General features: G+C 44.6%; 2 protein-coding genes and 1 long non-coding RNA gene across 16 annotated transcripts in view; all 3 read right to left on the bottom strand.

The window, feature by feature from the left end:
- The window catches only part of gfod1 (glucose-fructose oxidoreductase domain containing 1), a 31,752-nt gene extending 28,746 nt beyond the window's left edge, over positions 1-3,006 (bottom strand). Inside the window, exon 1 of one of the 2 annotated variants that reach the window (XM_048976880.1) lies at positions 1,762-3,006. In XM_048976880.1, coding sequence (XP_048832837.1) covers positions 1,762-2,014 — 253 coding nt within the window. In that variant the 5' untranslated portion in view covers positions 2,015-3,006. The remainder of the gene's footprint in view (positions 1-1,761) is intronic. The other variant, XM_048976881.1, reaches the window with a different exon arrangement.
- Positions 3,007-3,195: 189 nt separating this feature from the next.
- Positions 3,196-6,868, bottom strand: LOC125708946 (uncharacterized). 3 transcript variants are annotated; one of them, XR_007382564.1, is made up of 3 exons: positions 5,821-6,857; positions 3,518-5,402; positions 3,196-3,354 (listed from the first exon to the last, which is right to left on the bottom strand). It is a non-coding gene; the product is annotated as an uncharacterized LOC125708946 (long non-coding RNA). The 3 variants fall into 3 exon arrangements; XR_007382563.1 differs by lacking the exon at positions 3,196-3,354 and having other exon boundaries at positions 3,376-3,722; positions 3,835-5,402; positions 5,821-6,856; XR_007382562.1 differs by lacking the exon at positions 3,196-3,354 and having other exon boundaries at positions 3,376-5,402; positions 5,821-6,868.
- Positions 6,869-7,362: 494 nt separating this feature from the next.
- slc12a7b (solute carrier family 12 member 7b) overlaps positions 7,363-24,637 on the bottom strand; it is a 53,504-nt gene continuing 36,229 nt past the window's right edge. For 8 of the 11 annotated variants that reach the window (XM_048976861.1, XM_048976862.1, XM_048976867.1 and 5 more), the window contains 18 exons: positions 24,075-24,242; positions 22,858-22,956; positions 22,636-22,693; positions 21,942-22,116; positions 21,731-21,849; positions 21,272-21,370; positions 20,601-20,720; positions 20,199-20,303; positions 19,024-19,192; positions 18,177-18,372; positions 17,904-18,073; positions 17,145-17,276; positions 16,854-16,961; positions 16,300-16,404; positions 15,404-15,573; positions 14,098-14,112; positions 12,839-12,972; positions 7,363-12,120 (listed from right to left, as the gene is read on the bottom strand). In XM_048976861.1, coding sequence (XP_048832818.1) covers positions 12,029-12,120; positions 12,839-12,972; positions 14,098-14,112; positions 15,404-15,573; positions 16,300-16,404; positions 16,854-16,961; positions 17,145-17,276; positions 17,904-18,073; positions 18,177-18,372; positions 19,024-19,192; positions 20,199-20,303; positions 20,601-20,720; positions 21,272-21,370; positions 21,731-21,849; positions 21,942-22,116; positions 22,636-22,693; positions 22,858-22,956; positions 24,075-24,242 — 2,234 coding nt within the window. In that variant the 3' untranslated portion in view covers positions 7,363-12,028. The remainder of the gene's footprint in view (positions 12,121-12,838; positions 12,973-14,097; positions 14,113-15,403; positions 15,574-16,299; positions 16,405-16,853; positions 16,962-17,144; positions 17,277-17,903; positions 18,074-18,176; positions 18,373-19,023; positions 19,193-20,198; positions 20,304-20,600; positions 20,721-21,271; positions 21,371-21,730; positions 21,850-21,941; positions 22,117-22,635; positions 22,694-22,857; positions 22,957-24,074; positions 24,243-24,637) is intronic. The other 3 variants (XM_048976863.1, XM_048976866.1, XM_048976869.1) reach the window with 3 other exon arrangements.

Raw genomic sequence — 24,637 nt, 5'->3', positions numbered from 1 at the left:
ATTCAAAATTTTTTCCGATCCCATTTCGTGTCCATTTACTGAGGACTAATGATCGATAAGTCCGGCTGATATTGTACTTTACTGAACAACAAGATCTGACAGATCAGGTTAGTAAAGTAGTTTACTGCAGTACAAGTACCCTTTCGCAGCCCTCACCTGCATGGCAGTGGACAAACACAAGAATCGGTAGGCCTGTAATATGCACAAATATTTGCAATCTACCAACAAGAGAAATTAACTTCCAAAAGTCCCTGTGGGTGACATGACCACATTCCGTCAATGTATATCTTACATACACCAGGCACTTCTAGGTTTCAAAACAAGGTTATAAACTAATTTGTCTTGCAATAAACAATGCATTATATAAATTTTCCAGACCCAAAAAGTAGCCAAAATTAAGGTACCCCTTGCTACACTGTCATACTGCGCATTGTGTAATACATACAGCCATTTCCCCCCCACTAAAACTGATTCAGACACCGGATACCGTTTAATACTACTCTTGGTGTATTCGTCAACCCTAGCGCCCCGCCCCCATTATGCCAACCATCAACAGTCAACCAGAAAACATAAACGATCCCTTTCCTTCATGAACGTACACCAGTTATTTTCGGTGTTCATGACGGCGGCTCCGGAGATGAACACGCTAGGGCTATTTTTTGCTGCCACGAGACACCTGCACGTGTCAGTCTGCCCTCCGATCAAGAGCGGACGCTGCCTGCAGAGGAACGGGGAAGGGTAACACCTCCCTGAGATCTCTCAACCTGCCTGCATTTCACTGGAGTAGATGCGGCAGAATTTAGAGCTACACTCAAACGGTTGTCGTCTACTGTGCAGAAAAAAAAATGATAGGCCGTTACGACCAATAACCATGCTGGTTTAAGTGATTTTAAAAGAAATAATGATTTGGCAATGTGACACAATAACGTGGAGCGATATTTTGTCGTCTGAGCAATAACAGCAAGAGAAATGGCATTAGACGGTTTACTGAACTGAACAGTCTGTTCACATACTCTTGAAATCATACATTTCAAGCCTGGTTGTTTAAATTCTACTGATCTACAACACCTCATTATTATACTAACAAACACTAGACCTACCTAAACCTGCGACAACGTAGTTATGCAAAAAATATATCTTGCGTATTCTAATTACTTTCAGTGTTCATCAAAAAGCCAATAACGCATTCCAAAAAGATACGAAGAGTGTCATTTAATTTTGATACAAGGACCCATTGTTTGCAAAAAATACTGTTGCACGCGACCAATATATTTCAGTATTTTTAGAGAGCTATCCATCTTTGCTGTGAATGTGACCCATTGTTTCTTCGAAAGCCTAAACAAACTCCCGAACGGAATCCAGGAAACCGGTTCCCGCTGCCGGTTCCTTCATTGCGAGCCAGCTGCACCTGCCTTGCGGCCAGTCTGCGCACCAGATCCAGCCCCCGAACCGAATCTCTGGGCTCTCTTGCACGGGCTGCCAAAACTGGGGATCTCCTATGAGGAAATCACACGCCCCATAAAGCCGCTGCATGTCATGCTACACGGTTTCGGTATGCGATTGTACCAGACATGTAGGTAACCTATTTAATTTTACCGCGATTGCATGATGGCGTTTCGTTTTTTGCAGGAAGTTCAATGCATGATGCAAGATGCAGCAGGGTACGATGTGTGTGAAAGGAAGAGACGCCGAGAAACGTAAATATCCAAACAAAATACCACAGTTTCCCTGCGCACAGCTGCAAAAAAGAGTGAGACTCACCCAATGTCTTGACGGCAATCTGCCGGGTGAGGGGGGGAGGTAGATTGATGCACACCAAATCCACATCCTGGTGCAGCAGCACGTCGTCGATCCGATTTGTATAGAAGGGAACGTTCATCTCCTTGGCCAGCTCCTCGGCTTCTTCTTGAGTGAGTCCCCACAGCGCCTTGACGGCGAAGCCCTCATTCTTCAGAAGGGGGATGATCACCCTGGCCGTCAGGCTGGTGCCAAACACCCCGACGCCGGGCAGCATGGCTCCTCTCGCCCACGATCAGTGCTTATCGCTGGGCGTCTCCGCTGACCATCCTAAGACCCAGAGCAGCACTGACCCGAAACTAGGCGCAGATATAGGAAAAAGATTAAACCGTGCCATCAGGTTAACGATCCACCTGCACGGAGGAAGACCCAAGCGCCTCGCATTTTCGCATCAGCTCTGGTTTCTAGTCTCGGTGCTTGGGGTTTTCCACACACCTACGTCGGTACCCTCACGCCGCGATCAGTCTGCGCCTGTTTCATCCTCTTACTAGTCGGCTTCCTCCTCCAAGCGTCGCACGCTTATCTTCTGCCCAAAGACATGTCACCTTCTGTTTTCCTGCAACGCCCTCTTTTGAGATCCAGACGAAAGAAAAAAGATACTATTCGGTTTTATTTCTATTTTTATTTATAAATATGCAACATACATTTTTTATAGATAGGCCTCTTTTGCCGGTGTTGTAAGATACCAGCGGTGAATAAAACGTGCTGTGGGATGCCCGGAGTTATTATAGTGCTGGTTATTGATGTTGCAATGCTGTTTTGCACTATGCAGAATACGTCAAGCTCCCTCCCGCCCTGTTTTAACCCTCAAGTGACAGGGCAGAATTCCACTTTCTCAAAAAGCTAATAATAACGACACTCATATTAGCATTATTCAGACGACATAAATTAGTTTAAATCAAAATAACCAGGGTACTGCCATTTGTCTTTAATGCAGCTGTGGATTCACTGATTGTGTGGTGAAATATTAACCATAAAGCAAACTGGTCATGCTTATTCCCGGTCTTCAACACAGCTGTACACACGCCATAATATTTTGAAGCCAATTACAGTACGATCCTGTCGGTTCATTTTTGGGGGTGTGTTTCTTATTAGGTTGCACGGCGGAAGTCCCGTATTGATGCATCAAATATCTTGGTAAAAAGAGCAAAGCGTTCCCCCAAGAGCTATATTAGATGTTCAAAATCATGAGGACAATGTTATTGAAATCTGGTCGAACAGGAAGTCATACGATCGAGTAAAGAGAAACGAAATTTTCTTTTTATATATATATATATATATATATATATATATATATATATATATATATATATATATATATATATATATATATATATATAAACAAAGGTTTCAAGGGAAATGGATTTCGTTTCAAACCTGTGTCTGCTCTACTGGGGTCTCATCCAGTTACCTGGTATACCGGACATTTATCTGTGGCCTGGCAAAATTTATTGCGTGGGACCCCAAACTCCAGGGCCAGTTTTTAACCCCAGTGCAGCTCTAGCAAGTATAGCCAGCTGGAACATGAATTGGTGGTATGTCACCTCTTCAAAACAGCTGAAACACACAACCGTGGGATTATATTCAGTTTCTTTAATCAGGGTATGATTGCTAGTTAGCAAAAGAATTGCAGCACAACATAGATTCGTTATTGGGGAAGAAAAAAAAAAGAAAATCCCAAGTCCAGTTATCAGTTTGAATGTTGAGAGAGTGAACTAACGTCAGAGGGGAAGTGGAGTGCAAGGGTGGTGTCAGGAGGGTCCTTCTTGGGGAGTCCTTGCATACTAGTCTTGGGCGTGACCCCTGATGTGGAGGTTGGAGATGCTGGAGTCCTTTTCCACCAGCTGACCATTAAGGTGCACGCCAGCATCAGAGCAAGGAGGACCCAGCGAAGGATAGACCACACCCTGCTCATTTTTAGATGACTAAAAAAAGTAAAAAAAACACGTCATGATGTTGCCTCCCTTTATGTACAGTTTTTTTTCATCAATATAGTTCCTCAGCAAACACTCTTTAATTCGAAGCTGCTTTTCTCACCCATTTGTATTGCTAGACATTTCTTATTGGAGCAATGATGGGTAAATACTTTGCTCCAGGGTCCAAAGCCAGGGTCCACCTCTGTCTTTCATTCACCAGTCCATGTTGTTAGCTAGTGTGTTACCTGCCAACTCTAAGAACTGAAGTGGAGAAAATATCTAATACTTTCATTCTATAAACGTTGATGAAACAACAGAAAAACTGAAATTACTATCAGAATTACATTTGAAAACCCCCAAAAAACTAGGCCACTTGATATACATTTATAAACATACATCTGATTGTTAGTCATATATATGCTAGAAATCTGATATATATATTTAAAAATATATATACTGTAGGACACACTCTGTCCCAGAACTGAACCTTTGTAGGGCTTTTAAATACGGTTCAGAACTAGGGGACAACACAACTTGCCTATGTAATTAGAGTGAAGTCTGCCTGCCTACTTAAGTCAATAGTTTCTTATAACGATGCGTAGCTTAACCAACAATGCATGAGCTATCTGTGTACACTCACATCTGAGCTGAGAATGCATGGGAGTTTGCATGTTCTTCCCATGTCATCATGGGGTTTCCTGCAGGTACTCGGGTTTCCCCCCACAGTCCAAAAACATGCCGAAGCTAATTGGAGTTACCAAATTACCCCATAGGTGTGCATGTGTGAGTGAGCCCTGTGATGGGTTGGCACAGCATCCTGTGTTATTTGCGGCCTTGCGCCTGTAGTATCTGGGATGGGCTCTGGAACTCCCACGACCCTGACTAGGATATGCGTTTACAGAAAATGGATGGATGTAATAGTAAGTCATGCCCTGCGTACTGACCTGAATGGATGTGGAATAAAGATGTCTGGAAGAAAATTCTGACTAAGAAACTTAAAGAAAAAGAGTTGTGATGTCACTGAGAGCAAGTACTTACCTTGATTCCTTGATGTCACTGGCTTCCGCTGATGAATTATGTGGGGGGTCAGTTGTAGTTCAACTTGCTGGTGCCACAACCATTGTGTAAACACAATGTAAGTTTTACATCTACTGATATCTGATTTACATCCATGAATGAAAGATACACATTGAACTTACATAGTGTTACTATGTTTGTTACTTAGTGTTGCTGTGTTTGACAAATTATGGCATCAATTCTATTGTTCTCTCAAAAATATCACTTATCTTTCAGAACTCCCTTAGCTTAAAGCTCACCACTCTGTATAAAAAAACACTTTTTCTATCAGATTTTTACCATTGATGACAATAAGACTCACGGTGTGATGGTGGCCAATGACGGATGGAAATTCATCTATGACACATTGATACCAGCCCATACCTTCCTCTCTGAGGGCAGCCATGGTCAGATAAAAGACCAGTTTGAATCGGTTATCCTGGACAGAAATCCTTAAGCCCGGAATTGTATTGCAGGTTGATGTTAAAATTTTGCAGGAGTCTTGCAGTTTGCCCTTACACCAATACTTCATGTATCTTGTGACAGGCCTGGCATATGAGCAATTAATGCTCACTGAACCCCCTTCTACTCCAGTCACCTGCTCTGGACCTCAGATGTATCGGAGATGGAAACCTGATTAGAAGATGAACATGTTTCATCACCCTTAAGCATCCTTTAGCATGAACTCACGACTGCTAAATGTCATCAAGTGAGGCTTTCAAATGCTTTAATTACACTTCTTTACTGATCTTCCTTTGTCAAACAGCTAATTCCACCATCAACAATGCTGTACTAAAGCTATGTTTACAGTCATCGTACTCTCTAAGTTATGCTATTTGTCTGTTTGTTTTCTCCAACCATACCAGGTTCTGCCAACACATATTTCCACCAGCCTTGGTCGTCTACAAATAAAGATTCAGATTCTGGTGCTATTTTAGCACACAAATCGACAGTTACAACAGTTACCGCAGTTACAACTCTATCTTTGTCACTGTCATGTTAAGAAAAGCAAATGACATTTGAGAAAACTGAAAAGATTAGGGATATTTACCGGAGAGGAAAACCATCAGTACAAAAAGAATCTTCATTTTTCACACATCTGCATTTATTGCAGTTCCCCATCTGCCACTTTCTTCCTACTTCACTGGTCATTAGATTTTGTTGTGAAACCACAGCTGGCCCTCTTGCAGCACACAGGAGTACTTTTGAATAAAAACACGAGTGTCCTGAACTTCTATATTCTGGAAATCCTCCACCACCAATGTCACCAGATACAGTTAAAATCTGAATGTTTCTGCTGCATTTCTTTGATTTTCAGCTAATTTTCTGATTTCACTCATATTAGTGTTGCTGTAGTAAAGCATGTGTTCCGCATTGTGAAATCTCAAAATGTCTTAGACTTAAATCTGTTTCTCTCTTGCTCTCTCTACCAGCCCTTTGCCAGACTCACCATACTCTCCCGTTGGGGCTTTCTTGCTGTTATGGGCATCCTATGGAATCTGTCACTAAGGTTGTTTATAGTATTAGACCTAAAACTGGTCAGTCTTGCTTTTTTATGTATACTAATGACTAGGCAGAGGCACAAAACATTCTCACGGGAAGCAACACGATCATAATGCAGTTTGTGATGGTTTTGTTCAGTTACCTTGTAACAGAAGTACAATCTTTGTGTGAAGATGAATAGTGTTGTCAGTAATTAATTGTTTGGAATCAGCATCAGGCAAATCTCCATGAAACGAATGCCCTCTGCTGGTGAAGGTTACTTATGCTGATGTTTCAAAGGAGCGGCTAAGTGACACACTGTGACATCACTAAGTGACTTCACCACACCATGGGTTGGGGTGGGGAGCAAATCCACTTCTGTTCTGTTTGTATTGGATGGGTTTCCTCCTGCAGTTCACAGATGTGCAGTCAGCCTGATTGCTGTCTCTGAATTTCTAATAAAGTATGATTGCATGTTCCCTGGGATGGACTGGCTATTAAGGTATTAAGAATTGCAAATATTTACAAAATTGCATCAATTTATATTTATCAATCTATACCATATTCATAAAACATTTTTTCTCATGTGTGTTAAAAAATAACTTTGTCAAACACCTGGAGTTAAAAATAGTATATGTAGTAATATGATAATTATAAATAGATGAAGTCTCTTAATGCCTCTATTTCCGGGTTTCAGGATTATATGAAAATATGGATGTATGTTGGGAGAACTTGAAAATTTTGTGTAAGTATGGATATACTTCATGTTTTACTGTAAAAAGCACATGACAAAGGAGGTACTAAATCACCTTAAAGATTTACTATACCAAGAGAAGCAGCCTGAAGATGGATGGGAGAATTTTGTTTATTATTTACTTTTATCAAGAATAGGTTAACTAATTAAATCCAGGGTACCACAGCAAGATTACTCCAGGGACTTCAAAGGACAAGCACCAGGTTAGAAGTTTGCATCTATGTCCTGTACCTGCTGGCTGGTTTGTAGAAGAGATCAATCGTCATTTGCTGTGTCAACTGGATGCCATAGTGGCTCGAGGCTGGTGTCTGTGCAGGGGGTGTGCTTGTTCAATAACAACCAGGTAATTCGGTCTGGTATCATTCAGCACTTTATTCATGACTCAGAGGCACAAATTCCCGGGCCATTCCCGCCAAAGTGTACATCTTAACGTACTGTTCGCCAGCCCCTGGGATTCTCCCCTGAGTTGAACAAGCAGCAGAAGCCAATTTGGATAACGAATGGACAGCAAAAGCCATGCACTTACTGGAAAGTGGAGGGGGGGGTCGCATGTTAACATGCTGTGTGACCCCCCACCCCAACTACCATCGCAGCTGGAACAGGCTGTGAGCTTGGTAGCCCCCCCCCCCCTTATTCCCTTCATGAGGTAGATTACACCACTCTGTCTTATATATTAAGTGCTGATTTTTACCACTAGAACATTTGAAAAGCATCCTGGAGAAGAAGGAGCTGATATTTCCTGCTGATTATTTTAAGTGCCATTTTATTTGTTATATGTGACTGACCCACAAATAATCTTTGGTGGATAACACATTGAACATGTAAAACAAAATAAAATAAATTTCATATACTGTACTGTGCAAAAGTCTTAGACACCTCAAAGAAATGTTTAAAGCAGTTTGTCTGGGTAGCAAATATACTTCTGCCTTAGAACAAAAAACACAATTTAACATTAGAACATGTGCAAATTAAGAGTAACACAATAAAAACTAGTAAAATTTGTTTTCTAAAAAGTTACTGATATCTAGTTGGATGGCTAGATGAACAGCGCTTCAGTTCCCAAACTTCTCCTCAGGGGCACCTCAGCTGTTCCACGATTTTGTTAAATTTCACCGACAGCTCAATTAAATAATTAAATATATTGGTTTAAAAAGTCAGTGACAGATTGACCAGCTGTGTGAGGTCTGCTAGTGGCCAAGTCAAAAAATGCATGGCTGCACTGGACGGTCGCTGCAAATACTAGGATGATTTTAGCAGACGTTCTGAAAGCTGACACACTTTGACAGACTTTGATAATATCAACACGAGGATAATCTAAAAATCATTTTCTTTGCCTGACTAAGATTTTTGCACAGTACTGTATATATCGATCAATTTCCTTCAAAAGACACATGTAACTTGTTCCCTAGGGTGAGATGAACCAGCAAGCCCTGCTCGCACGGTGCTCGAGGGAGGGACAGCATGTGTAAATGCCACGATACCCAGAGCTCTCAAACATTACCCCACTGCGCAACACCCCCCCCCCCCCCAAAAAAAAAACATGGCAAGTAACAGGAAGTTGTGTACAAATAGTTGCACACACTATGACCACAAATGAGAAAAACACATATTTTGAAATAAACGTACGTAGTCAGAAAACATCTAGGTGGACATCAGGCCTGCCCTAATAACAGCCACACCTTGTTCACAACATACTTTAGAAAAAGTACAATGTTATGGTTACAAAAAAATATATATACCGTAAAACTAAGAAATCCTCAAAGAAACTGTGGAACTACACAGGGAGAAATTCCCTTAGTCAGACAGCGCACGTATAAAATGTGCTTAAGAGCAACGACCAAACCTGACATTCACTGTCAAGGAGCCAAGATGCCTGGCTCAGGAGTGGAATACTGATGCCACCTGGTGGTAACTAATGAGTACTGCGGGGTACTATCTGCAGCCCATGTCAAAAGCGGTCCGCTTGTCTGGAGGTAAGACCAGAGCCTTTTGCCGCAAACTTTTTTTGTCTTGTAATAAACAGGTGAAAAATAACAGTAACACAAGACTACATTATTATTTGCAGTGTTGTCCTCAGCTGAATTTATAAACCTAATGCACATCTTTTTGAGTAGTCAAAAAGGAAAACAAACACAAAACGAAGTGAATACAAAGGAACCATAAATTTGGATTTTTGTGCAGGAAGATACAGTGTGCTTATAAATCAGCTAGTAGAAAAGGCTACTCCCTGTCCTCAGCTGGCACCCCCTGGTGGTCATAAGCCTGCAGTCCCGAAACGCATCTGTGACGCTGAAGACCCGGCCCCACCCCCTCCCTCTTGATACAGGTTTCCCAAAATGCACTGCGGTTTTGGGGTACCAAACCATGCTGGAGTAAATGGTGATGACCTCATGACCAAAGCCTTTTGCTGAAAACTTGTATTGACTTGGTTGTTTGTTAAAGGGGGCTTCAGCTCATTCATGAATGAGAAGAAGGGCTACAGTTCACAGGAGGTCAAGAAACACAGTCCCTTCATTATCCATTAAAGAAACCTCCAGAACTCATGATATGGTGGCACGTCCCCATTGGGAAGTTCAGTCACGAAAGGAAACCAAACCTCTTAACGGAACCTCCATATTTCTCAGAATGCACCTTGCCAACCCAATCTTTATACAGCAGAAAGTAAGCAGCTTGTCAGTTTGATTTTGTTTTGTTTTTTAATGTTCAAGGTGAATTCATACAAGGCGTGTCCTTCCACAGTTTCTTCTAAATCTTTTTGGCACTTTTTTCCATACGCAATAAAGATGCCTAAAGACCTAAAATTTTACATTTCACATGTAATCTAAAGATCAGGGGCCAGTTTTGGCAAGACAAACTGCCTCTTTACAGCTGTAAAAACCCACAAATGAAGAGTTTCTCATTGATGTGGTGTCCTGCGGTGAGACTAAATAAGGGTCAAATTCAGCCCTCTGCTGACAAATTAGTAACACAAACATGCACTGCTTCACAGTTTGTGTTTGCTGGTTGAAAAGACATTTCCACTGCCCCAGGACAGCTAATCCGTCAAAATCTTTGGTTGTCACCAGCTAGTTTACATGCACTCTGCGTGTCTCTAATCCACCCCGAAATACCTTTACTGAGAAACTTGGCTTCTCAGGTGTGCAGAGGCATTGTGTAATTGGGTAATTTTGAGGTGGACAGCAGCTGTTCTGTTCCACCATTCCTGCAATCTTTTTTCCCATGGCCATAAATCTCAACTTCAAATGAGATGCTAAGCATTTGAATGAGCTAACTGTTTCCACCATATTTGACAAATTAATCTTTGTCTCCCAGGATTGAATTCAACCACAACTTTATGCGGGCCACTCAGCCTGAAGTTGGTGTGGTCCCCTATAATGAGCAGAGGAGAACCTACTTCATTCTTATTTTAGAAGAGCTGTATGATTAGCTAAGCTCCCTGTCACTTGACACATTTGCTTAAACAAAATGTGCGGCCTACGTAGCACTTCATGATCTAGTAAAGTTTAACTTGCAAGGGGTTATCGCCTTCCCATGAAGCAAGATATATGCAAGCTTGCAAAGACCCAGGGCTTGACTTGAAAATAGTCAGTGCCTTTCAGCCTTTTATTAGAGCCAATGTGCTGTGAAAAAATCCCTTCAACTGAAACAGAGATGATCTCTCTCTGCTGGTGGCCAACAAATACGTGTGGGTGTCAAAACGAACATCCATGATTTTGCCTCTAAAACAAATCCTTTGCCACAACACAATCACCTTTAAACTCCAGGATCACGCCCGCTGGACTCCATGTACACATGCAGATTAAAACAATAAAATGACACAACCGCATAAATGTATAAAGATGCATAGATTACACTTTCTTTTCTGTCCCCATAGGGAGGGCAGGCTTCAAATTTGGCCTCTTCGGCCGTCATCTGAGGTTGAAATGATACTTCACTGGAGACTGAGGTAACGATTCAAGAATTTCAACCCTGTAACGCTTTTTTTCCACGAGTGACCTAATTAATGAGTCTTGACGACACACGATGCCTGAGGTCCAGCATTACTACGTGAGCTATGGCTTTTTTCCTGGTGACTGGTGCTTCTCCCAGGCTATTACTAAGATTACTGTCGGTGAGATGGCTTTACCCACATCTACACACACGTTACAGGAGAGGCCGGTGTGCATGGTGTGCATTGCATGCACAACTCCACCAGGTTCAACCCTCCCATCAGGCTGAAGGCACCTGAGCCCCTCAACGCTAAGACCAACGTGTGTTGATGTTGTGGATGTGATCCCACGTCTTGGTGTCTAGCTTTGATATTTCCTTGCTAATTATCAGATATAGAGAAGATATTGTGATTTGGGGTATCAAACCAGAATGACTAATAAATGATGCGTTTGTACCTCATTTGTTGTTTTAAAAAAATAAAAACACTATTGAACTGAAAGTGGGGCACATTTTAAGCACATGACAGCCATGCCTGGACCGTGCCATTCTAAAATTCCCTTCAGACGTACTGGTAAATACCATTAAATAGAAACACAAGCACAAGCACATCTAAACCCTACAAGCACAAGTCCACTATTGGACAAAGAAGGAACAAGTGACATATGAAACTTCTTACAGTGGAGAGGTCATCCCAGGTCAGAGGTCAATGTTCTGTTTCGTCATATGACCAATTTTCCATTGACTTAAAGTAAGAAAAATATCAACAACACTTGACTACTTTCTTATTTGCACTGTTGTCCTCAGCTGAATTTATAAACCTAACGACAAACATCTTTTCTGAGTGTTCAAAAAGAAACACAAACACAAAATGAAGTGAATACAAAGGAATCATAAATATTAATGTCTGTGCTAGGTAAGAAAGTGTGCTACCCAGCTGGTAGAAAAGGCTACTCCCTGTCCTCAGCTGGCATCCCCGGTGGTCATAAGCCTGCAGTCCAGAAACGCATCTGTGATGCTGGCCCCGCCCCTTCCCCTTTGATACAGGCTTCCCATAATGCCCAGCGGCTCTGGTGTACCGAACTGTGCAGCACGGTTATGAGTAAATGGTGATGACCTCACGGCCTCCGCCACGCACGAGGAGCACGCGATTCAGTCCCTCCACCAGTACCTCCAGGAACTCCATGTCTGAGGCAGCGGGGGTCAAGAAAAGAGTGTGAGTCACATGATCCTAGAAACAGATACATGCACAGACTGTCACTTTGAGGACACTAGATGCTGTCGGACTGACAACAGTCGGCCTCATCACACTCATTTAATCCCTATTCTATCACACCCCCAACCTCCACAATCCTTAGCCCCCTTCTCTTTGCAACCCTTTGCAATGCTGCTTCAGTTTTGGAGTGATTTATCTCAAAATTTGATCAGTTTCAAAACTTCACCACTACAATGTGTCTACAAAGTTTAAAAAAGATCTGTCAAATACTTTTTGAGTTATCGTGCTAATGATGTGTGTACAGCAGCAGTGGTGGCTGACCAGTCCCAGAATCATATCTATTTCCCATCAGTGGAATACAATTATGACAAAGAGGAAGCATGAATTCAATAATCACAACGATCAACATGCAATTGGGAGGCATGGATACCCAGGCAGAAGATATTCTGGAGAAATGTCTATATGGTTGTGAGGAGCTGACTTCAACTTGGCAACCGAATAATAATAAATCAGAGAGTGGTCAGTCATGATGGGCTGGCCTCCCATCCTGGGTTGTTCCCTGCCTTATGCCCATTGCTTCCGGGATAGGCTCTGGACCCCCCGTGACCCAGATGGATATGCGGTTTGGAAAATGGATGGATGGATGGTCAGTCACATGGCATGCTTACCAGAGTAAAAAGGAAAGGATACAGTTCTCGTCACCACCTCTGTGCTTGGGAGGCCCCGGCATGTTGAGCATCACCAAATGGGCCTCTTGGGACTTGTTCAACACCACCTCGTTCAGCTTGACTGCAGTGTGCATCCGGCGAACGTTGGACTGATTCCTGTAGCAGAGCGTAGCCCACGCACATGTTCAGGGGTGCTCCCGGGAAGACAACACTGGACCGGATCTCACCAGACAGGGGACAGACAGAGGGGAATGCCTGTGACGGCATCTCCCCCGCTGTAACATGGCACATTCCCCATCTGCTAATTCTGCCAGCAGTGAGGTCCAGTCAAGTAGAGCTGTCAGCGCTAATCCTAATGTCACATCTATAAACTACTACACTGAACCACCCAACCCCCCGAGGCTTCAGCACTCTTTAAAAACGTGGGGGAAAGAGTGCCCCCACGTTCGAGCCCCCAGCCTGAAGCAACTCACTGACAATTGAAGCAGCATTCATAACATGTTAAGCAAGCACCATTCCCAGCCAAAGCCAATAGGGGGAGAGAGAGAGAGAGAGAGAGAAATAGAGGTGCTTCTGCTGGGCAAAGAGCCAGAATAGCTGGATTGGCAAATTAAATTTCATGTAGCCAGCATGGAATGTCCTTTAAGCACATCTAATTTAGGAATTCACTTAAAAGCTTCTCTACTGAAAACTGGTATATCTCACGAGCCTGTCAAATATATATCCTTACCAGAGGTGTCATATTACAGGCTATTTGGGAAATAAACGTATGCATCTTATTGTTGAGAGAATATGGGCTGGTGTAAAACACATGAAAAACAATCATAATTCAGACGGCGAGCCACAAAGCTTTTTGGACACACATGCCGTGGAAAGAGGCACCTGCCTGGCTAAGCCTACCTGATAATGACGTCTCACTCAAAAGGTCTGGTAAACAAACCTGAACCGGAAACCCCCCGTTATGACATCATGTTCCCGACCACGAGGCAGCCCCATTTCAGAGGGTTTGGTGGAAAAGCGGAAAGTGCAGAATGCCCCACGACACAAATGCTACCATACATGCGGATGCAGCTGGGGACAAATGGGTTTTCGAGTTCATAGGACAGCGGTGGGGGGGGGGGTTGAGTGGGAGGTTGGTTGCCACTCCCAAACCCCCCGCTCAGCCCTCATGGCCCTACCCAAGGCTATGAAAAGCACGAGCATGAGCACTGTCACACACACATACACGCAAGCAAACATAGACACACGCACACACAGCATAGACAAAGAAATGTGACTTACAGATTCCCCCACTCTCTAGAAGGAGGAAGACAGAACAAAACAACAAAAAGACACTTAGAGGCTTTCTCCAGAACTTTAGGGTTCCTGCTTTCATCACATGACGTCCTTCATCTCTGAAAGGATGCCTCATTTTTTGCCCAACAAAGAATACAAATTGCAGTATTTTAGATGTCAATATATTCCATCAGTTACAATTTAGGTTTCTTGATTTTGATTTTAAGAGAACCCTGTGTTTCAACACGGTATTCACTTCATACCCAGGCAGGAGTCAGTCTCACATCCAGCACATAAAAGAACAAAATGTCCTGTCAGATACACACAAATATTTAATCACTTAGATGCTCGGACACGGGGTATTCGGATGATCTGTACGAATATGAGATGCTTGGGGAAAGTAACATGGAAGTGTCCATGTCAGGCCATGCATACGGACACCACAGCTAGACGTGTCCACGCACAAAATGACGTTAGTTCAGCCTGCGACGCCATGCAGGCGTTATGCTCCCTGTTCTTTTTCATGCTACCTGAAGATTCTGTGCCTTTTTTTAAGTGTATGATGTAGAACCTTTATGAAAGGCCATGAGAACAGGTGTGAGCACAGAAAGGGACCCGTGAAGGTTTCAGGAAAATGTCATTTAAAAAATTTCTGACGCTTTTCTACCGTCATCAAAAACCGAACCATGCCTGAGCCGCAGCACGAAGAGACAGTTTCCATTGTACATTGTGCAAGCTGTACCCGAGCAAATATTTAATTACTTAGATTTTAAGATTACGGATTTAGTTCGCGTTTTTTTCATGTTTCTATAGTAAGATTTATGAAATGTAATACTCAAGAAAGATATGTGGCATCACCGACGATGCCGTCGACTCCAGAGGGTTAAAGTACTAGACAATGGCTGAACGGAATGGATTCGTTATGCAATCTATACAAACTAATGGTATTCCCACTAGCACTTGATACTAACTTAACGCGGCGATTGTCGCAGACGTGCTACCAGGAATTTGCATCTAGCAAATCATGATGTACCCCCATGTGAATAGTAAAGTCTTCAGATTTACGTCACTGTCACTCTCCAAAACCGGCAACACCTGTACAGTACGGCTCAGGTACGGCCTGGTACCCGTATGCCAGTAGAAAAGTGTCATTTGCCTGCTACTGTTTGCAACATAACCCCAAGAAGAAGAGATCTTCTCAGATGAGGAATCTTCAAAACAGTGCAAATTCAGGTCAGTACACTCATACCATTACACCATCTAAGGGGGTGCCGTAGGACTGTGAAGGAGGACTGAGCAGGGAGACACTCACGGCTTCATGCTGAAGAGGTCCCTCACGCCCACACTGGCCTCGCGGTTTCGATTCCTCTCGCTGAACATCTTCTCCTTGGTCCAGGTCATGTGCACCCGGTCCGGGGTGGCATCGCTCCTGACGCTGGGCGAGTCGTGGGCCGCTGTGTTCCTGTCGTGGATCAGTTGAGCCTGAAGAGCGGGGTCAGCGGGGGTGGAGTCAGTAGGGGCAGGGTCAGCGATGTGTACCACGTACATAACAGGCTGAGGGCACATCACTGGCCTTCAGTCTGGCACAGAAGCCACTGGAGTCCATCCCCATGCAAGCTGAGGAAACCTCTTAAAACTAAATGTTTTTCTGAAAAGCTGCAGCCAATGGAGGAAAACATACAAGAAATGGCCCCAAATGGCAGATGAAGTACAGCAACAACTCGTCATTCAAGACTCTGCAAATAGCCTCAGCCTTTGAACCCAATATTTTCAAATGCTTTCTTTGCAGCTAGAGTACGCAGGGAGACATCACATGTTGTGAACTTACACGATACAGATGATGAAATTTAAAGCTTTAACAGATCTACTTATGCCACAGAGCATGTCAATCAGTTAAAATATAGTATACTTATGCACAGGCGCAAAATCATTCTTGAAATGAAGTTGTGGAACAGGTGAACTAATAAAATAACAGAATGCATTACAGAGGGGTGCTGGGTATTCAGAAGCAAGCCGGTCACCAGCTGATGGGTTCCGTAATACTACTGGAGAGATGACCGGGGGGGAGGGCACAGCTGTGTCTAACATGGCGATGGGAGGATGCGGAGTGGGAGGCTGGTCTCTAAGGGCAACTGCCTCGGACTTGCTTAGAAACAACTTCATCTTAGGGCAGGCATCACGGCAGCAGGGGGAGGGGGACAGGACTACCTCGTCCTCCCGTGCGCTGATCCGCTGACCGTGGCCCGAGGCCCGCTCTCTGCCTTGGGTCTTCCTCCGGATGGAGCTGCGTGACTCATCGGTGATGCTCTGAATCTGCACCATACCCCCCCAGCGGAGAGTCCGCAAGTTTCCATTCGGTCGCTGTCACACTAACCTCGCCGCCCCCCCCCCCCCCTCAGATTCTTTCTCTTAATGCTAACTCTGGTCATTGAGCCCCCCCCGACATCCCCTCCACATGACCAAACAGACATAGTAAAGTCAACAATAATGTTATGTGGACGCCATTACCCAGAAACCAAAGTGTACACAGCCAACAAAAAGCAAAGAGACTCCAAAAGACAGAACTGAACTAAAATGTATTTATATGTATGACCCAATAACTTGTAAAACCAATTTCTGTACTGGTAATTGATTTGGCAATGATGAAAGAAATGAAACCCTGTGATCAAACACCTTGTTGATTATTTCAAAATTTAATATTGACTAATTCTTTTGCCAAAAAAAATCTTTTGCCAACATCACCCACAAGCTGGAGTACGCACCTCCCTCTCCTGCTCCGTCCGAGATAAATGTATCTGTTTTAGCATCTGGGAACGCTGCTCCATCATCAGAGTCTTCTCGTAGGTGAAGGCTGAGATGTCACTATCGTGCTGGGTTACACAAAAGAACAACAGCTGACTGAAGTGTATAAAGTGATCATTCAATCTCAGCAGGATCCTGATTACCACCTTGCTGCATGTCATTCTGCCTGCTAAACACCACTGGTCAGACCCTTGAGTCTTACCCCCAAACTTCAGGACGATTAAACAGAAAGACACCAGGCTGTCATTTACCATCTCCACCACCTCCACCTCAGCATCCAGCCGGAGGTGGTACAGGAACATCTGCAGATCCTTCTTCATTTGGATGCTGTTGTCATTCATCTGAGCCACGGTGAAGATGCGCATCTTGCACTTCCTCCAGACCTGGTGGGAAGGATGACATGCAGGTCAGGTCAGGAATTAGCTGAATGTTATGCTCTTCCTGGCTGGTGTTAGGAGATGAGGGTCTGCAGCTCAATACAGCTATTTCCAGGCTGGGATGAGCTCCCAAGCCCTTGGCTATGGCATAGACAGCCTCTTACTTAACACTAAATGCTAAGTAAATGGGGCGATGCGCATCCTTGACCTTATACAATGTCAAAGCTTTCACCCAAGGTGACACAGCTGTTCACATTCACATGCAGCGCTGGATGATTTGCTGGGGGTAAGTACTGTTCTAAGCGTCACCAAGCGGCTCTCAAGGAACTCGAACCCACAACCTTTGGGCTGTATTTCAATAGCCATTGCTGACCCTCCTGGTAACTGAAGAACAAATGTCCAAAACACACAGTCCATTTTTTTGTTGTTTTCTAGATTGAGATAGAGACTGTCTTCCTCATCATATGATACAGCATTGGCTACCAAAACTCACTCACTGGATTGGGAAGGGCACATTGCACCCAATTACATAGCAGAGATGGGAGGTGTCTGGTAGGCTGACTGGCAAACTGACCAAGCGGCACCCCAGCGGTACCCTAGCCAGAAGCCGCCCGCGCCTCCCTGAAGACCCACCTTGTGCTGCCGTAGCAGGAAGGGTAGCAGCATAAGCATGCCACCGTCGTGCACGATCCACCACACGTCCACCGTCCCCTCATTTAGCCGGTCCTGGTTGGCGGGGAAGTTGTCCACGTTCTTGGCTACCAGGAGAGCCTGGTGCGCGGCTGTGGTCTCCCGCACTGTCTCTGCAGGACGAATCGAACATGGATTCCAGTCCCTGGCCCCCCCCAATCGTTCACTCACATTCCACCCAACCCAACAGCGGAGGGTACAGAAAGAGAGACCCACCGACAAAGTTGGTTAGGCAGGCATGGTCCACACCCTGCTTCCAGCTCCCTGGCCAAGACATCAGCACAGAGTTGTGCTTCATGCCACCGAGGCCGGCCGACTGGATTAGGTGGGAGAAGCCGTCACGCATATTGGATGACACCACCACATGGCAGAAGCCCTTGGTCCTCTCTGTGGACATGGTAGACTTGATGTTCTGCACACACATGGGTAGGATACAGAAACAAGGTACACATCATTTAATAAGGCTGAAAAGCCACACATGAACAAACAGGCCATCAGCAACATCACACAACTACAATCTGTAGTAAAATTCTATAATGAAGAGCTGCATTGAAATCCTGGTTTTCCGAAAGCATACTGATACTGAAGTCCTTCACAGCTGAATTCGGTGCTCTGCCTTTGGCTGACAAGGGCTGGTGAAAATGCAGGAAATGCAAAGCGTCTTGTTCAGAGAATAGAAAGATCTTAGTTTACTGCAAAATTCCTTAGTGCACCATATGATACGCACCACCAGCACACAAATGTGCTGGTAAGTACCAACTGCTGCACAGAAACACCTAAACAATTAACACAGAACAATCCCTTATCACTTACATGTCAGCCGACCGTCAAGTAATACAAAAAAAAAATAAATATTATTATTCAATATTTAAGAATACAAAAACTATCCTAGGTAGTTTCTTGTCTTTGGCAGAATGCCGCATTCTGCCAGTTTACCAGAAGGGGGCAGCCTTCCTACACATATTGGCCTATTAAGACCAGTTTAGTCCAGTTTAGGAACAATGCAGATGAAGACAGCAACCAATAAGCTAGTCAACGGGTTCCGTTATGCGCTCTCCCTCACCTGATCGGCCCGTTTGGCCTCCAGCCCCTTAGTGAGGTACGTGCCCTCCAGGACGGAGCCCACGATGGTGAGGCCCTTTCCGGCCTTCAGCTGGGTGGTGAGGGAGAGCAGGCGTGGGTGCTTGACTGCCAGCTCTGAGTCCAGGTTTAGCAGCACCAACAGCTGGGGCCTGAGAGTGGAAAGGGGGAAGGGGGGGTGCAGAGGGGGATACAACATGATGATGGTGCACCACCGCTACTGCAGAGCACATGGAATAGCAGCCCCTCAGGAAACCCCTGATAGAGTGAAGGCCCCCTCCCCAGCTGGAGCACACATTTCCCAGTCATATTTACTGGGCTGAAATCCTAAAATCCCAAACTGAAAGCAGAAAGGAGCAGATGGGCTTCCTGCTCATGCATTGCTCAACCAAGGCGGCTTCCTGTGGTCGTCCATTTTAAACAGACATCAAGTTACCGGCATGTTTTTATGGGGCTAGCCTGAGGCCGCTGTTTGAACCTGCATTCTCTGCCCAAATGATTAGATAGATAAATCAAAAGGAGATTCAGCTAAAGCAGACAGGAATAATTTGGGCAGAATGAGGCTGAACTGAAAGTGAACCGGCCTCCGTAAGAGGCTTAAGGAACGCCGGGAATGTAATGGGAAAGGAGGGCCGGAGCTGAAATGCTCCAGATGGCCCGACAAATCGATATCAACAGGAGAGGCCCGGCGCGGGCTTGGGCCGGAGAAGAACAGCTTGCGTGACCTCAATTCCACCACAAAGCCTCCACATGCGTGGATCTGGCAGTTACCCATGTCGGAGGTTTATCTTTCAGCAGAGTAATTTCATAGATCTCCAGGAAAAAAAAAAAAAAAACAATAAAGCCATCCCCAGATTACCACGGCGACAATTTATAATAGAGTGAAACAATGGGCTGTACTGGTTTTGCTTTGATGGCTTAATTTACGTAATTTCCTAAACTGAAATAAATTCTAAGTAATAGTGTAATAAATTCATGGAAATAAGAAGAGTATGCTGACGTTCATAGAGTCGAGAGTGGAATCTGGGAATTATGGGAGGACAAGCTGTATCAGTTCCAAGAGGATGGGGAGGGGTGTGGAAGGTGCCAGTGGGCTCTGCGTGAGTGGGCTGAGGAGCACACACTTCGCGCCTTCCACACCTGCTCTCGTTACCTCACCTCCAGTTCTTGGTGTGCGGTGGTGCTTCCTCCAGACGCATCAGGGCGTAGCGGGCGGCGTTGAGGGATAGGCCCCGGATCCCGTCGCCCCACTCCTTCTCAGCCCTGGAGATAAAAGAGGACAGCAATGAGCTTGTGGTGTGTGTGTGTGTGTGTGTGTATTAGAGAGAGGGTGGGGCTGCTATGACATCAGGCCCTCTAGAGCATCATCGGCAGACTGGACTCCAAAAAAGTATATTCAGCACATGTGCTTACCAGATCGACAAGAGGAGATCTACTTATAAGCATCACCTGGATATCACACTAAGTGAAATCAGTGAAATGGTGTTTATTTTATTTTATTATCAGATTTTATTAAATAAATCCAATCCGTGCTTTGCTGCAGGGAGATGCTCCTCTTACCCCCTGTACTCGATATACTTGTAGATGCACCCGGCAATCACCATGGCCACCAGAGCGTAGAACCAAGAGGAGATGAACATCAGGGAAAGGCACAGGCTCATCCCCAGGAAGGACAGAGCCCTGTGGGAACGAGGGGAAACATGACAGCCATGTGGGTTTCGAGGAGAAACCCCAAAAAGCCTACAGGATACCCTAAATAATAATAAATTACACAAGATGCTCGTTTTGGTTTGATTCAAAAATTCAGGCCAAAGGTTGATATGGTTCCCTCACAAAGCCTGCTGGGATCCCTGCAATGTACAATGCGGTATGAGATGGAGGGGAGGGTTCAGGACATCTAACCAGAAAGGGTGGAAGGGTGCCATCTCCACCGTAATGGGGGCCATATCCCCAAGCCTCTCAGAAATCTAGTTTCAGCTCAGCTGAAGTCTGAGATGGCATGAACTGGACGTTTATGGAAGTATTCATTACCATGGAAACTCAATGTCCAGATATATACAATTTTCGGTGATAGGTGATACCGCTTTGAGTATACACACCATTAGATTTAAATTTCTGTTATATTATGACCAGGTTGTACAGCATTGAGGTGTGACCTTCAGGGCCGAGGACGGAGCTCTCCCTGTGGATTTCCTCATATACGAGGAACTTGACGTGGATAAACGGCTCACCAGTGGTAGAACTTGAAGCGGGGCCTCCAGTTAGGGGTACGAAGCAGGGTCTGAACCGCACAGGCCAAGTTGACAAACAGGTAGCACATTAAGAAGAACCTGCACAATTTCAAGAAAAAGAAAAAAAGGCTTTTACCTCATGGCTGAATCATATCTCTAGAACTAAACATGAAAAGACAGACCTTTATATAACCTTTGAATTAAATTGAGAGACGCTTTTCCCACAAAATAACAAAAGATGTTACAGAGAAAGAGTATTAAGAACAATAAAAGGCAAAAACGAAAAAAAAATTACAATTTCTGAAAAAGGCATGAAGATTGTACTTTTTTGTGAAATAAATTTTGATTGAACATTTAAAAATCTGGGTTATGACTCAACGACCAACTGCTGCACTGCACCACAGGGAAACCGACATCATGAGCAAAGTCACTGGCATAAAAGGACGTTGCAGTACCCACATGGAGAGGATGGGGGCGACGGCATCCAGCGAGGCGATGAGGATGCCGCTCTCGCAGATGGCCGCGGTCAGCAGCAGGGCCCACGTCGGCTCCCCGTTGGCTTTGCCGTGACCGAAAACCTGGAGGCGGACGGACATGGTGGCCTCAGTCATGGAGGCATCGTGAGGTGCATGCGTGAGTGGGTGTCTCTGCGTATGTGTCAGAGCCTGACCTCCAGGAAGGGAACGATGCCATCGCGGGCGATGGCCTGCAGGAGTCGTGGGGCCCCTGTGAGGCTCTGGAGTCCGGCCCCGCAGCAGGAGAAGAAGGAGCCAATGACAATGACCCAGGGCGAGGGCCAGGACAGAGTGCCGATCACCAGGTTCCCTTTCACGGAGTCTCCGTACCTGCAACATGGACACACGCATGCGCGCATTTGTTTTTCAATGCACATATGTACATGCAAAAGGAAAATACTGATTCAAAAGCTTTTTAATTGTCATTATTTGTACATAGGGCAGCAAAAACTACTACTGGTAGTGATAAAATAGTCATGCAATGGTGTGTCTATATAACTCTATACTGTACAAATCCTGGCAGAACCGAGCATCTAATGCCTCATCATACTCATGTACAGAACAGACGTCCCTATAACATACAACGGCTGTGTATGTGTGTTTTTGAAATTCCTGGCAGGGAAATCCTTTCAACTCCCTCCACAGTGTGGGACCAATCAAAAGAAATGAACAGCAACTGACTCACATCTAATGTATCTCAGAATTCTTTTGCAGGTCTCGTTTTTCTGCATGTTTTCGATGTGCTGAAGACAGATGCTGCGTTGTTGTCTTTTCTCTTCTCACATACTGTTCTGTATAATCATTCACAGATGTGATCTCAGCAAAAAAAATGTGAAAAGCAAGGCTTACTTGTCTCTCAGAACCACACCTTCGATGCAGGCGCCGAACAGCACGACGCAGGAGATATCTGCAGAGGGTGACTGAGGAAAACACAGCGTCTGGGATCAAAGGGCACCGTGCTTGGCACTTGGATTCCCCACAGCGCCACGCACTGCCATTTGCGCCACTATGCTATTTTCCCCAGTGATGTCATCATGTTCAGCATCACTGTCTCCACCCATCGAAGGATACAGATCAAAGACGTGGTCACTATGGCCAGGATCGTTCCAATGGGAATGGACCTCTGGGCATCCCGCAGGTCTCCAGATCGGTTTGAACCGGCCATAATGCCTGCAACAAACACAAGGAGTCATCATTTCCAGCATGTCGAGGCCAGCTTATGTTAAGACACAGGCCCATTGGGTGCTGAGAAATCCACGGACTAGATGCCACTGGGCACTGACTGCAACGCTGAACAAGAACCATAACCCCCCCAAAAATGCTCCAGGAGTGCTGGATAAATGGCCTGATCTTTCACTTTGATCCCAAGCTTTGCTCTCAACTGCATATATACATGCATGTGTGTGTGTGTCTGTGTGCGTACATGATTATGGTATATGTATTATCTCAGATCCATCCACCTTCTGTAACGACTTATCTGGTATGGAATGGATATGTATTACGCAGACTCTGGTTCGCATCCAGAAGGAAATATAGCAGAAACCAGACCAAACATAGCACAAGGAACAGAAGATGCAACTGTAGCCTAATGTGGACTGCTAATATCAGGGTCTGCTGGATGATGACCCACGAGAGTCAGAAGTTTGGCTTGAGCAATACAGACATTCCACACACACCGATCCACCCCGCTCGCAAATATAATCATCGACACCCCCATAACCCCCAGCTGGCAAATTTTACCAGGAACAGCGGACCTTGGATGGTCCTCGGAAAAAAATATCTGAGCCCTGTGATATGAGGGTGTGCACACATTCTGTCACACACTATCTCACACACTCTCTCACGCTCAGTTATACGCCAAGGGCAATTATCAGACACCAGTTCCACTAACCACGCATTTTTGTTTTGGGTGGAACGCTGCATCAAACCCTGAGGGACCAAGCAAACTCCATAAATGAAGGATACCTCATCTGAGCTTATCAAAACAGACATAAAATACATATTTTTAAGAGCCACAGAGATAAGAGATATAATGTTAACCATCACAGCAAGGGATAAATGTTCTCAGAGATAAGGGCACTTACGCTTATCAGTGGCAGATTAAAAAAAAAAAAAAGTAATTTTTTTTTATAAGTCATGGAGATAAAAAGATGTATTCCTACCAGTGACATAGTGAGGTAAATATCTTCTTATCAGACTTAAAGTTAAAATATTTATTCATACCAGTGCCTTACAGAGACAAAGGAGTCCTTTGCAACTAGAGATAAGATATGAATGTTTGTTCTCACCTGTGACAGAAGGAAAGTAGATGCCCACCAGGAGAGTGAAGAATGTGGCGATGTCATTGGATACGTATGGCAGGTTGGTGTCCATGGAGGAGTCTGCAGCAGGGACTGACGGGAAGTGCTTCTTCTCCACCAGTACGTCGGCGGGCCCATAGCTACCCCACATGTTCTCTGCAGCAGAGAGATAGAGAGTCACCAGTCACTCCATCACTAGGCCATGCAGATGGGAAAGACCACAGGTTTTTCAAGGTCAATGGAAGGGAACAAGCGTTACAATACGAATTAGCCCAGTCAGGCCTTCATGCAGTGCTCGTGTCCATTCTGAGTAATAATAATAACAATAATAACAACAATAATAACAATAATAATAATAAAAACATACTTTCATTGATCCCTAGGGGGAAATTCTCTTTTCACCTCCCCTGTCTTGCCCTCCACAAGAGCAAGCATGGCTTCGAAGGGCACTACCCATAGAGGTGGGTATTTCAAATGAAAAATAATCATAAAAAAAATATCCAGAACCATATTACAAAGTACACCATCTTGTTATGCATTTGTCTGGGGTC

This window comes from Brienomyrus brachyistius, chromosome 15 (genome assembly GCF_023856365.1).
Source record: "Brienomyrus brachyistius isolate T26 chromosome 15, BBRACH_0.4, whole genome shotgun sequence".
In the NCBI taxonomy this organism is placed as follows: domain Eukaryota; kingdom Metazoa; phylum Chordata; class Actinopteri; order Osteoglossiformes; family Mormyridae; genus Brienomyrus; species Brienomyrus brachyistius.
The sequence above is the reverse complement of the archived record's forward strand: the minus strand, read 5'-3'. Positions and strand labels throughout refer to the sequence as shown.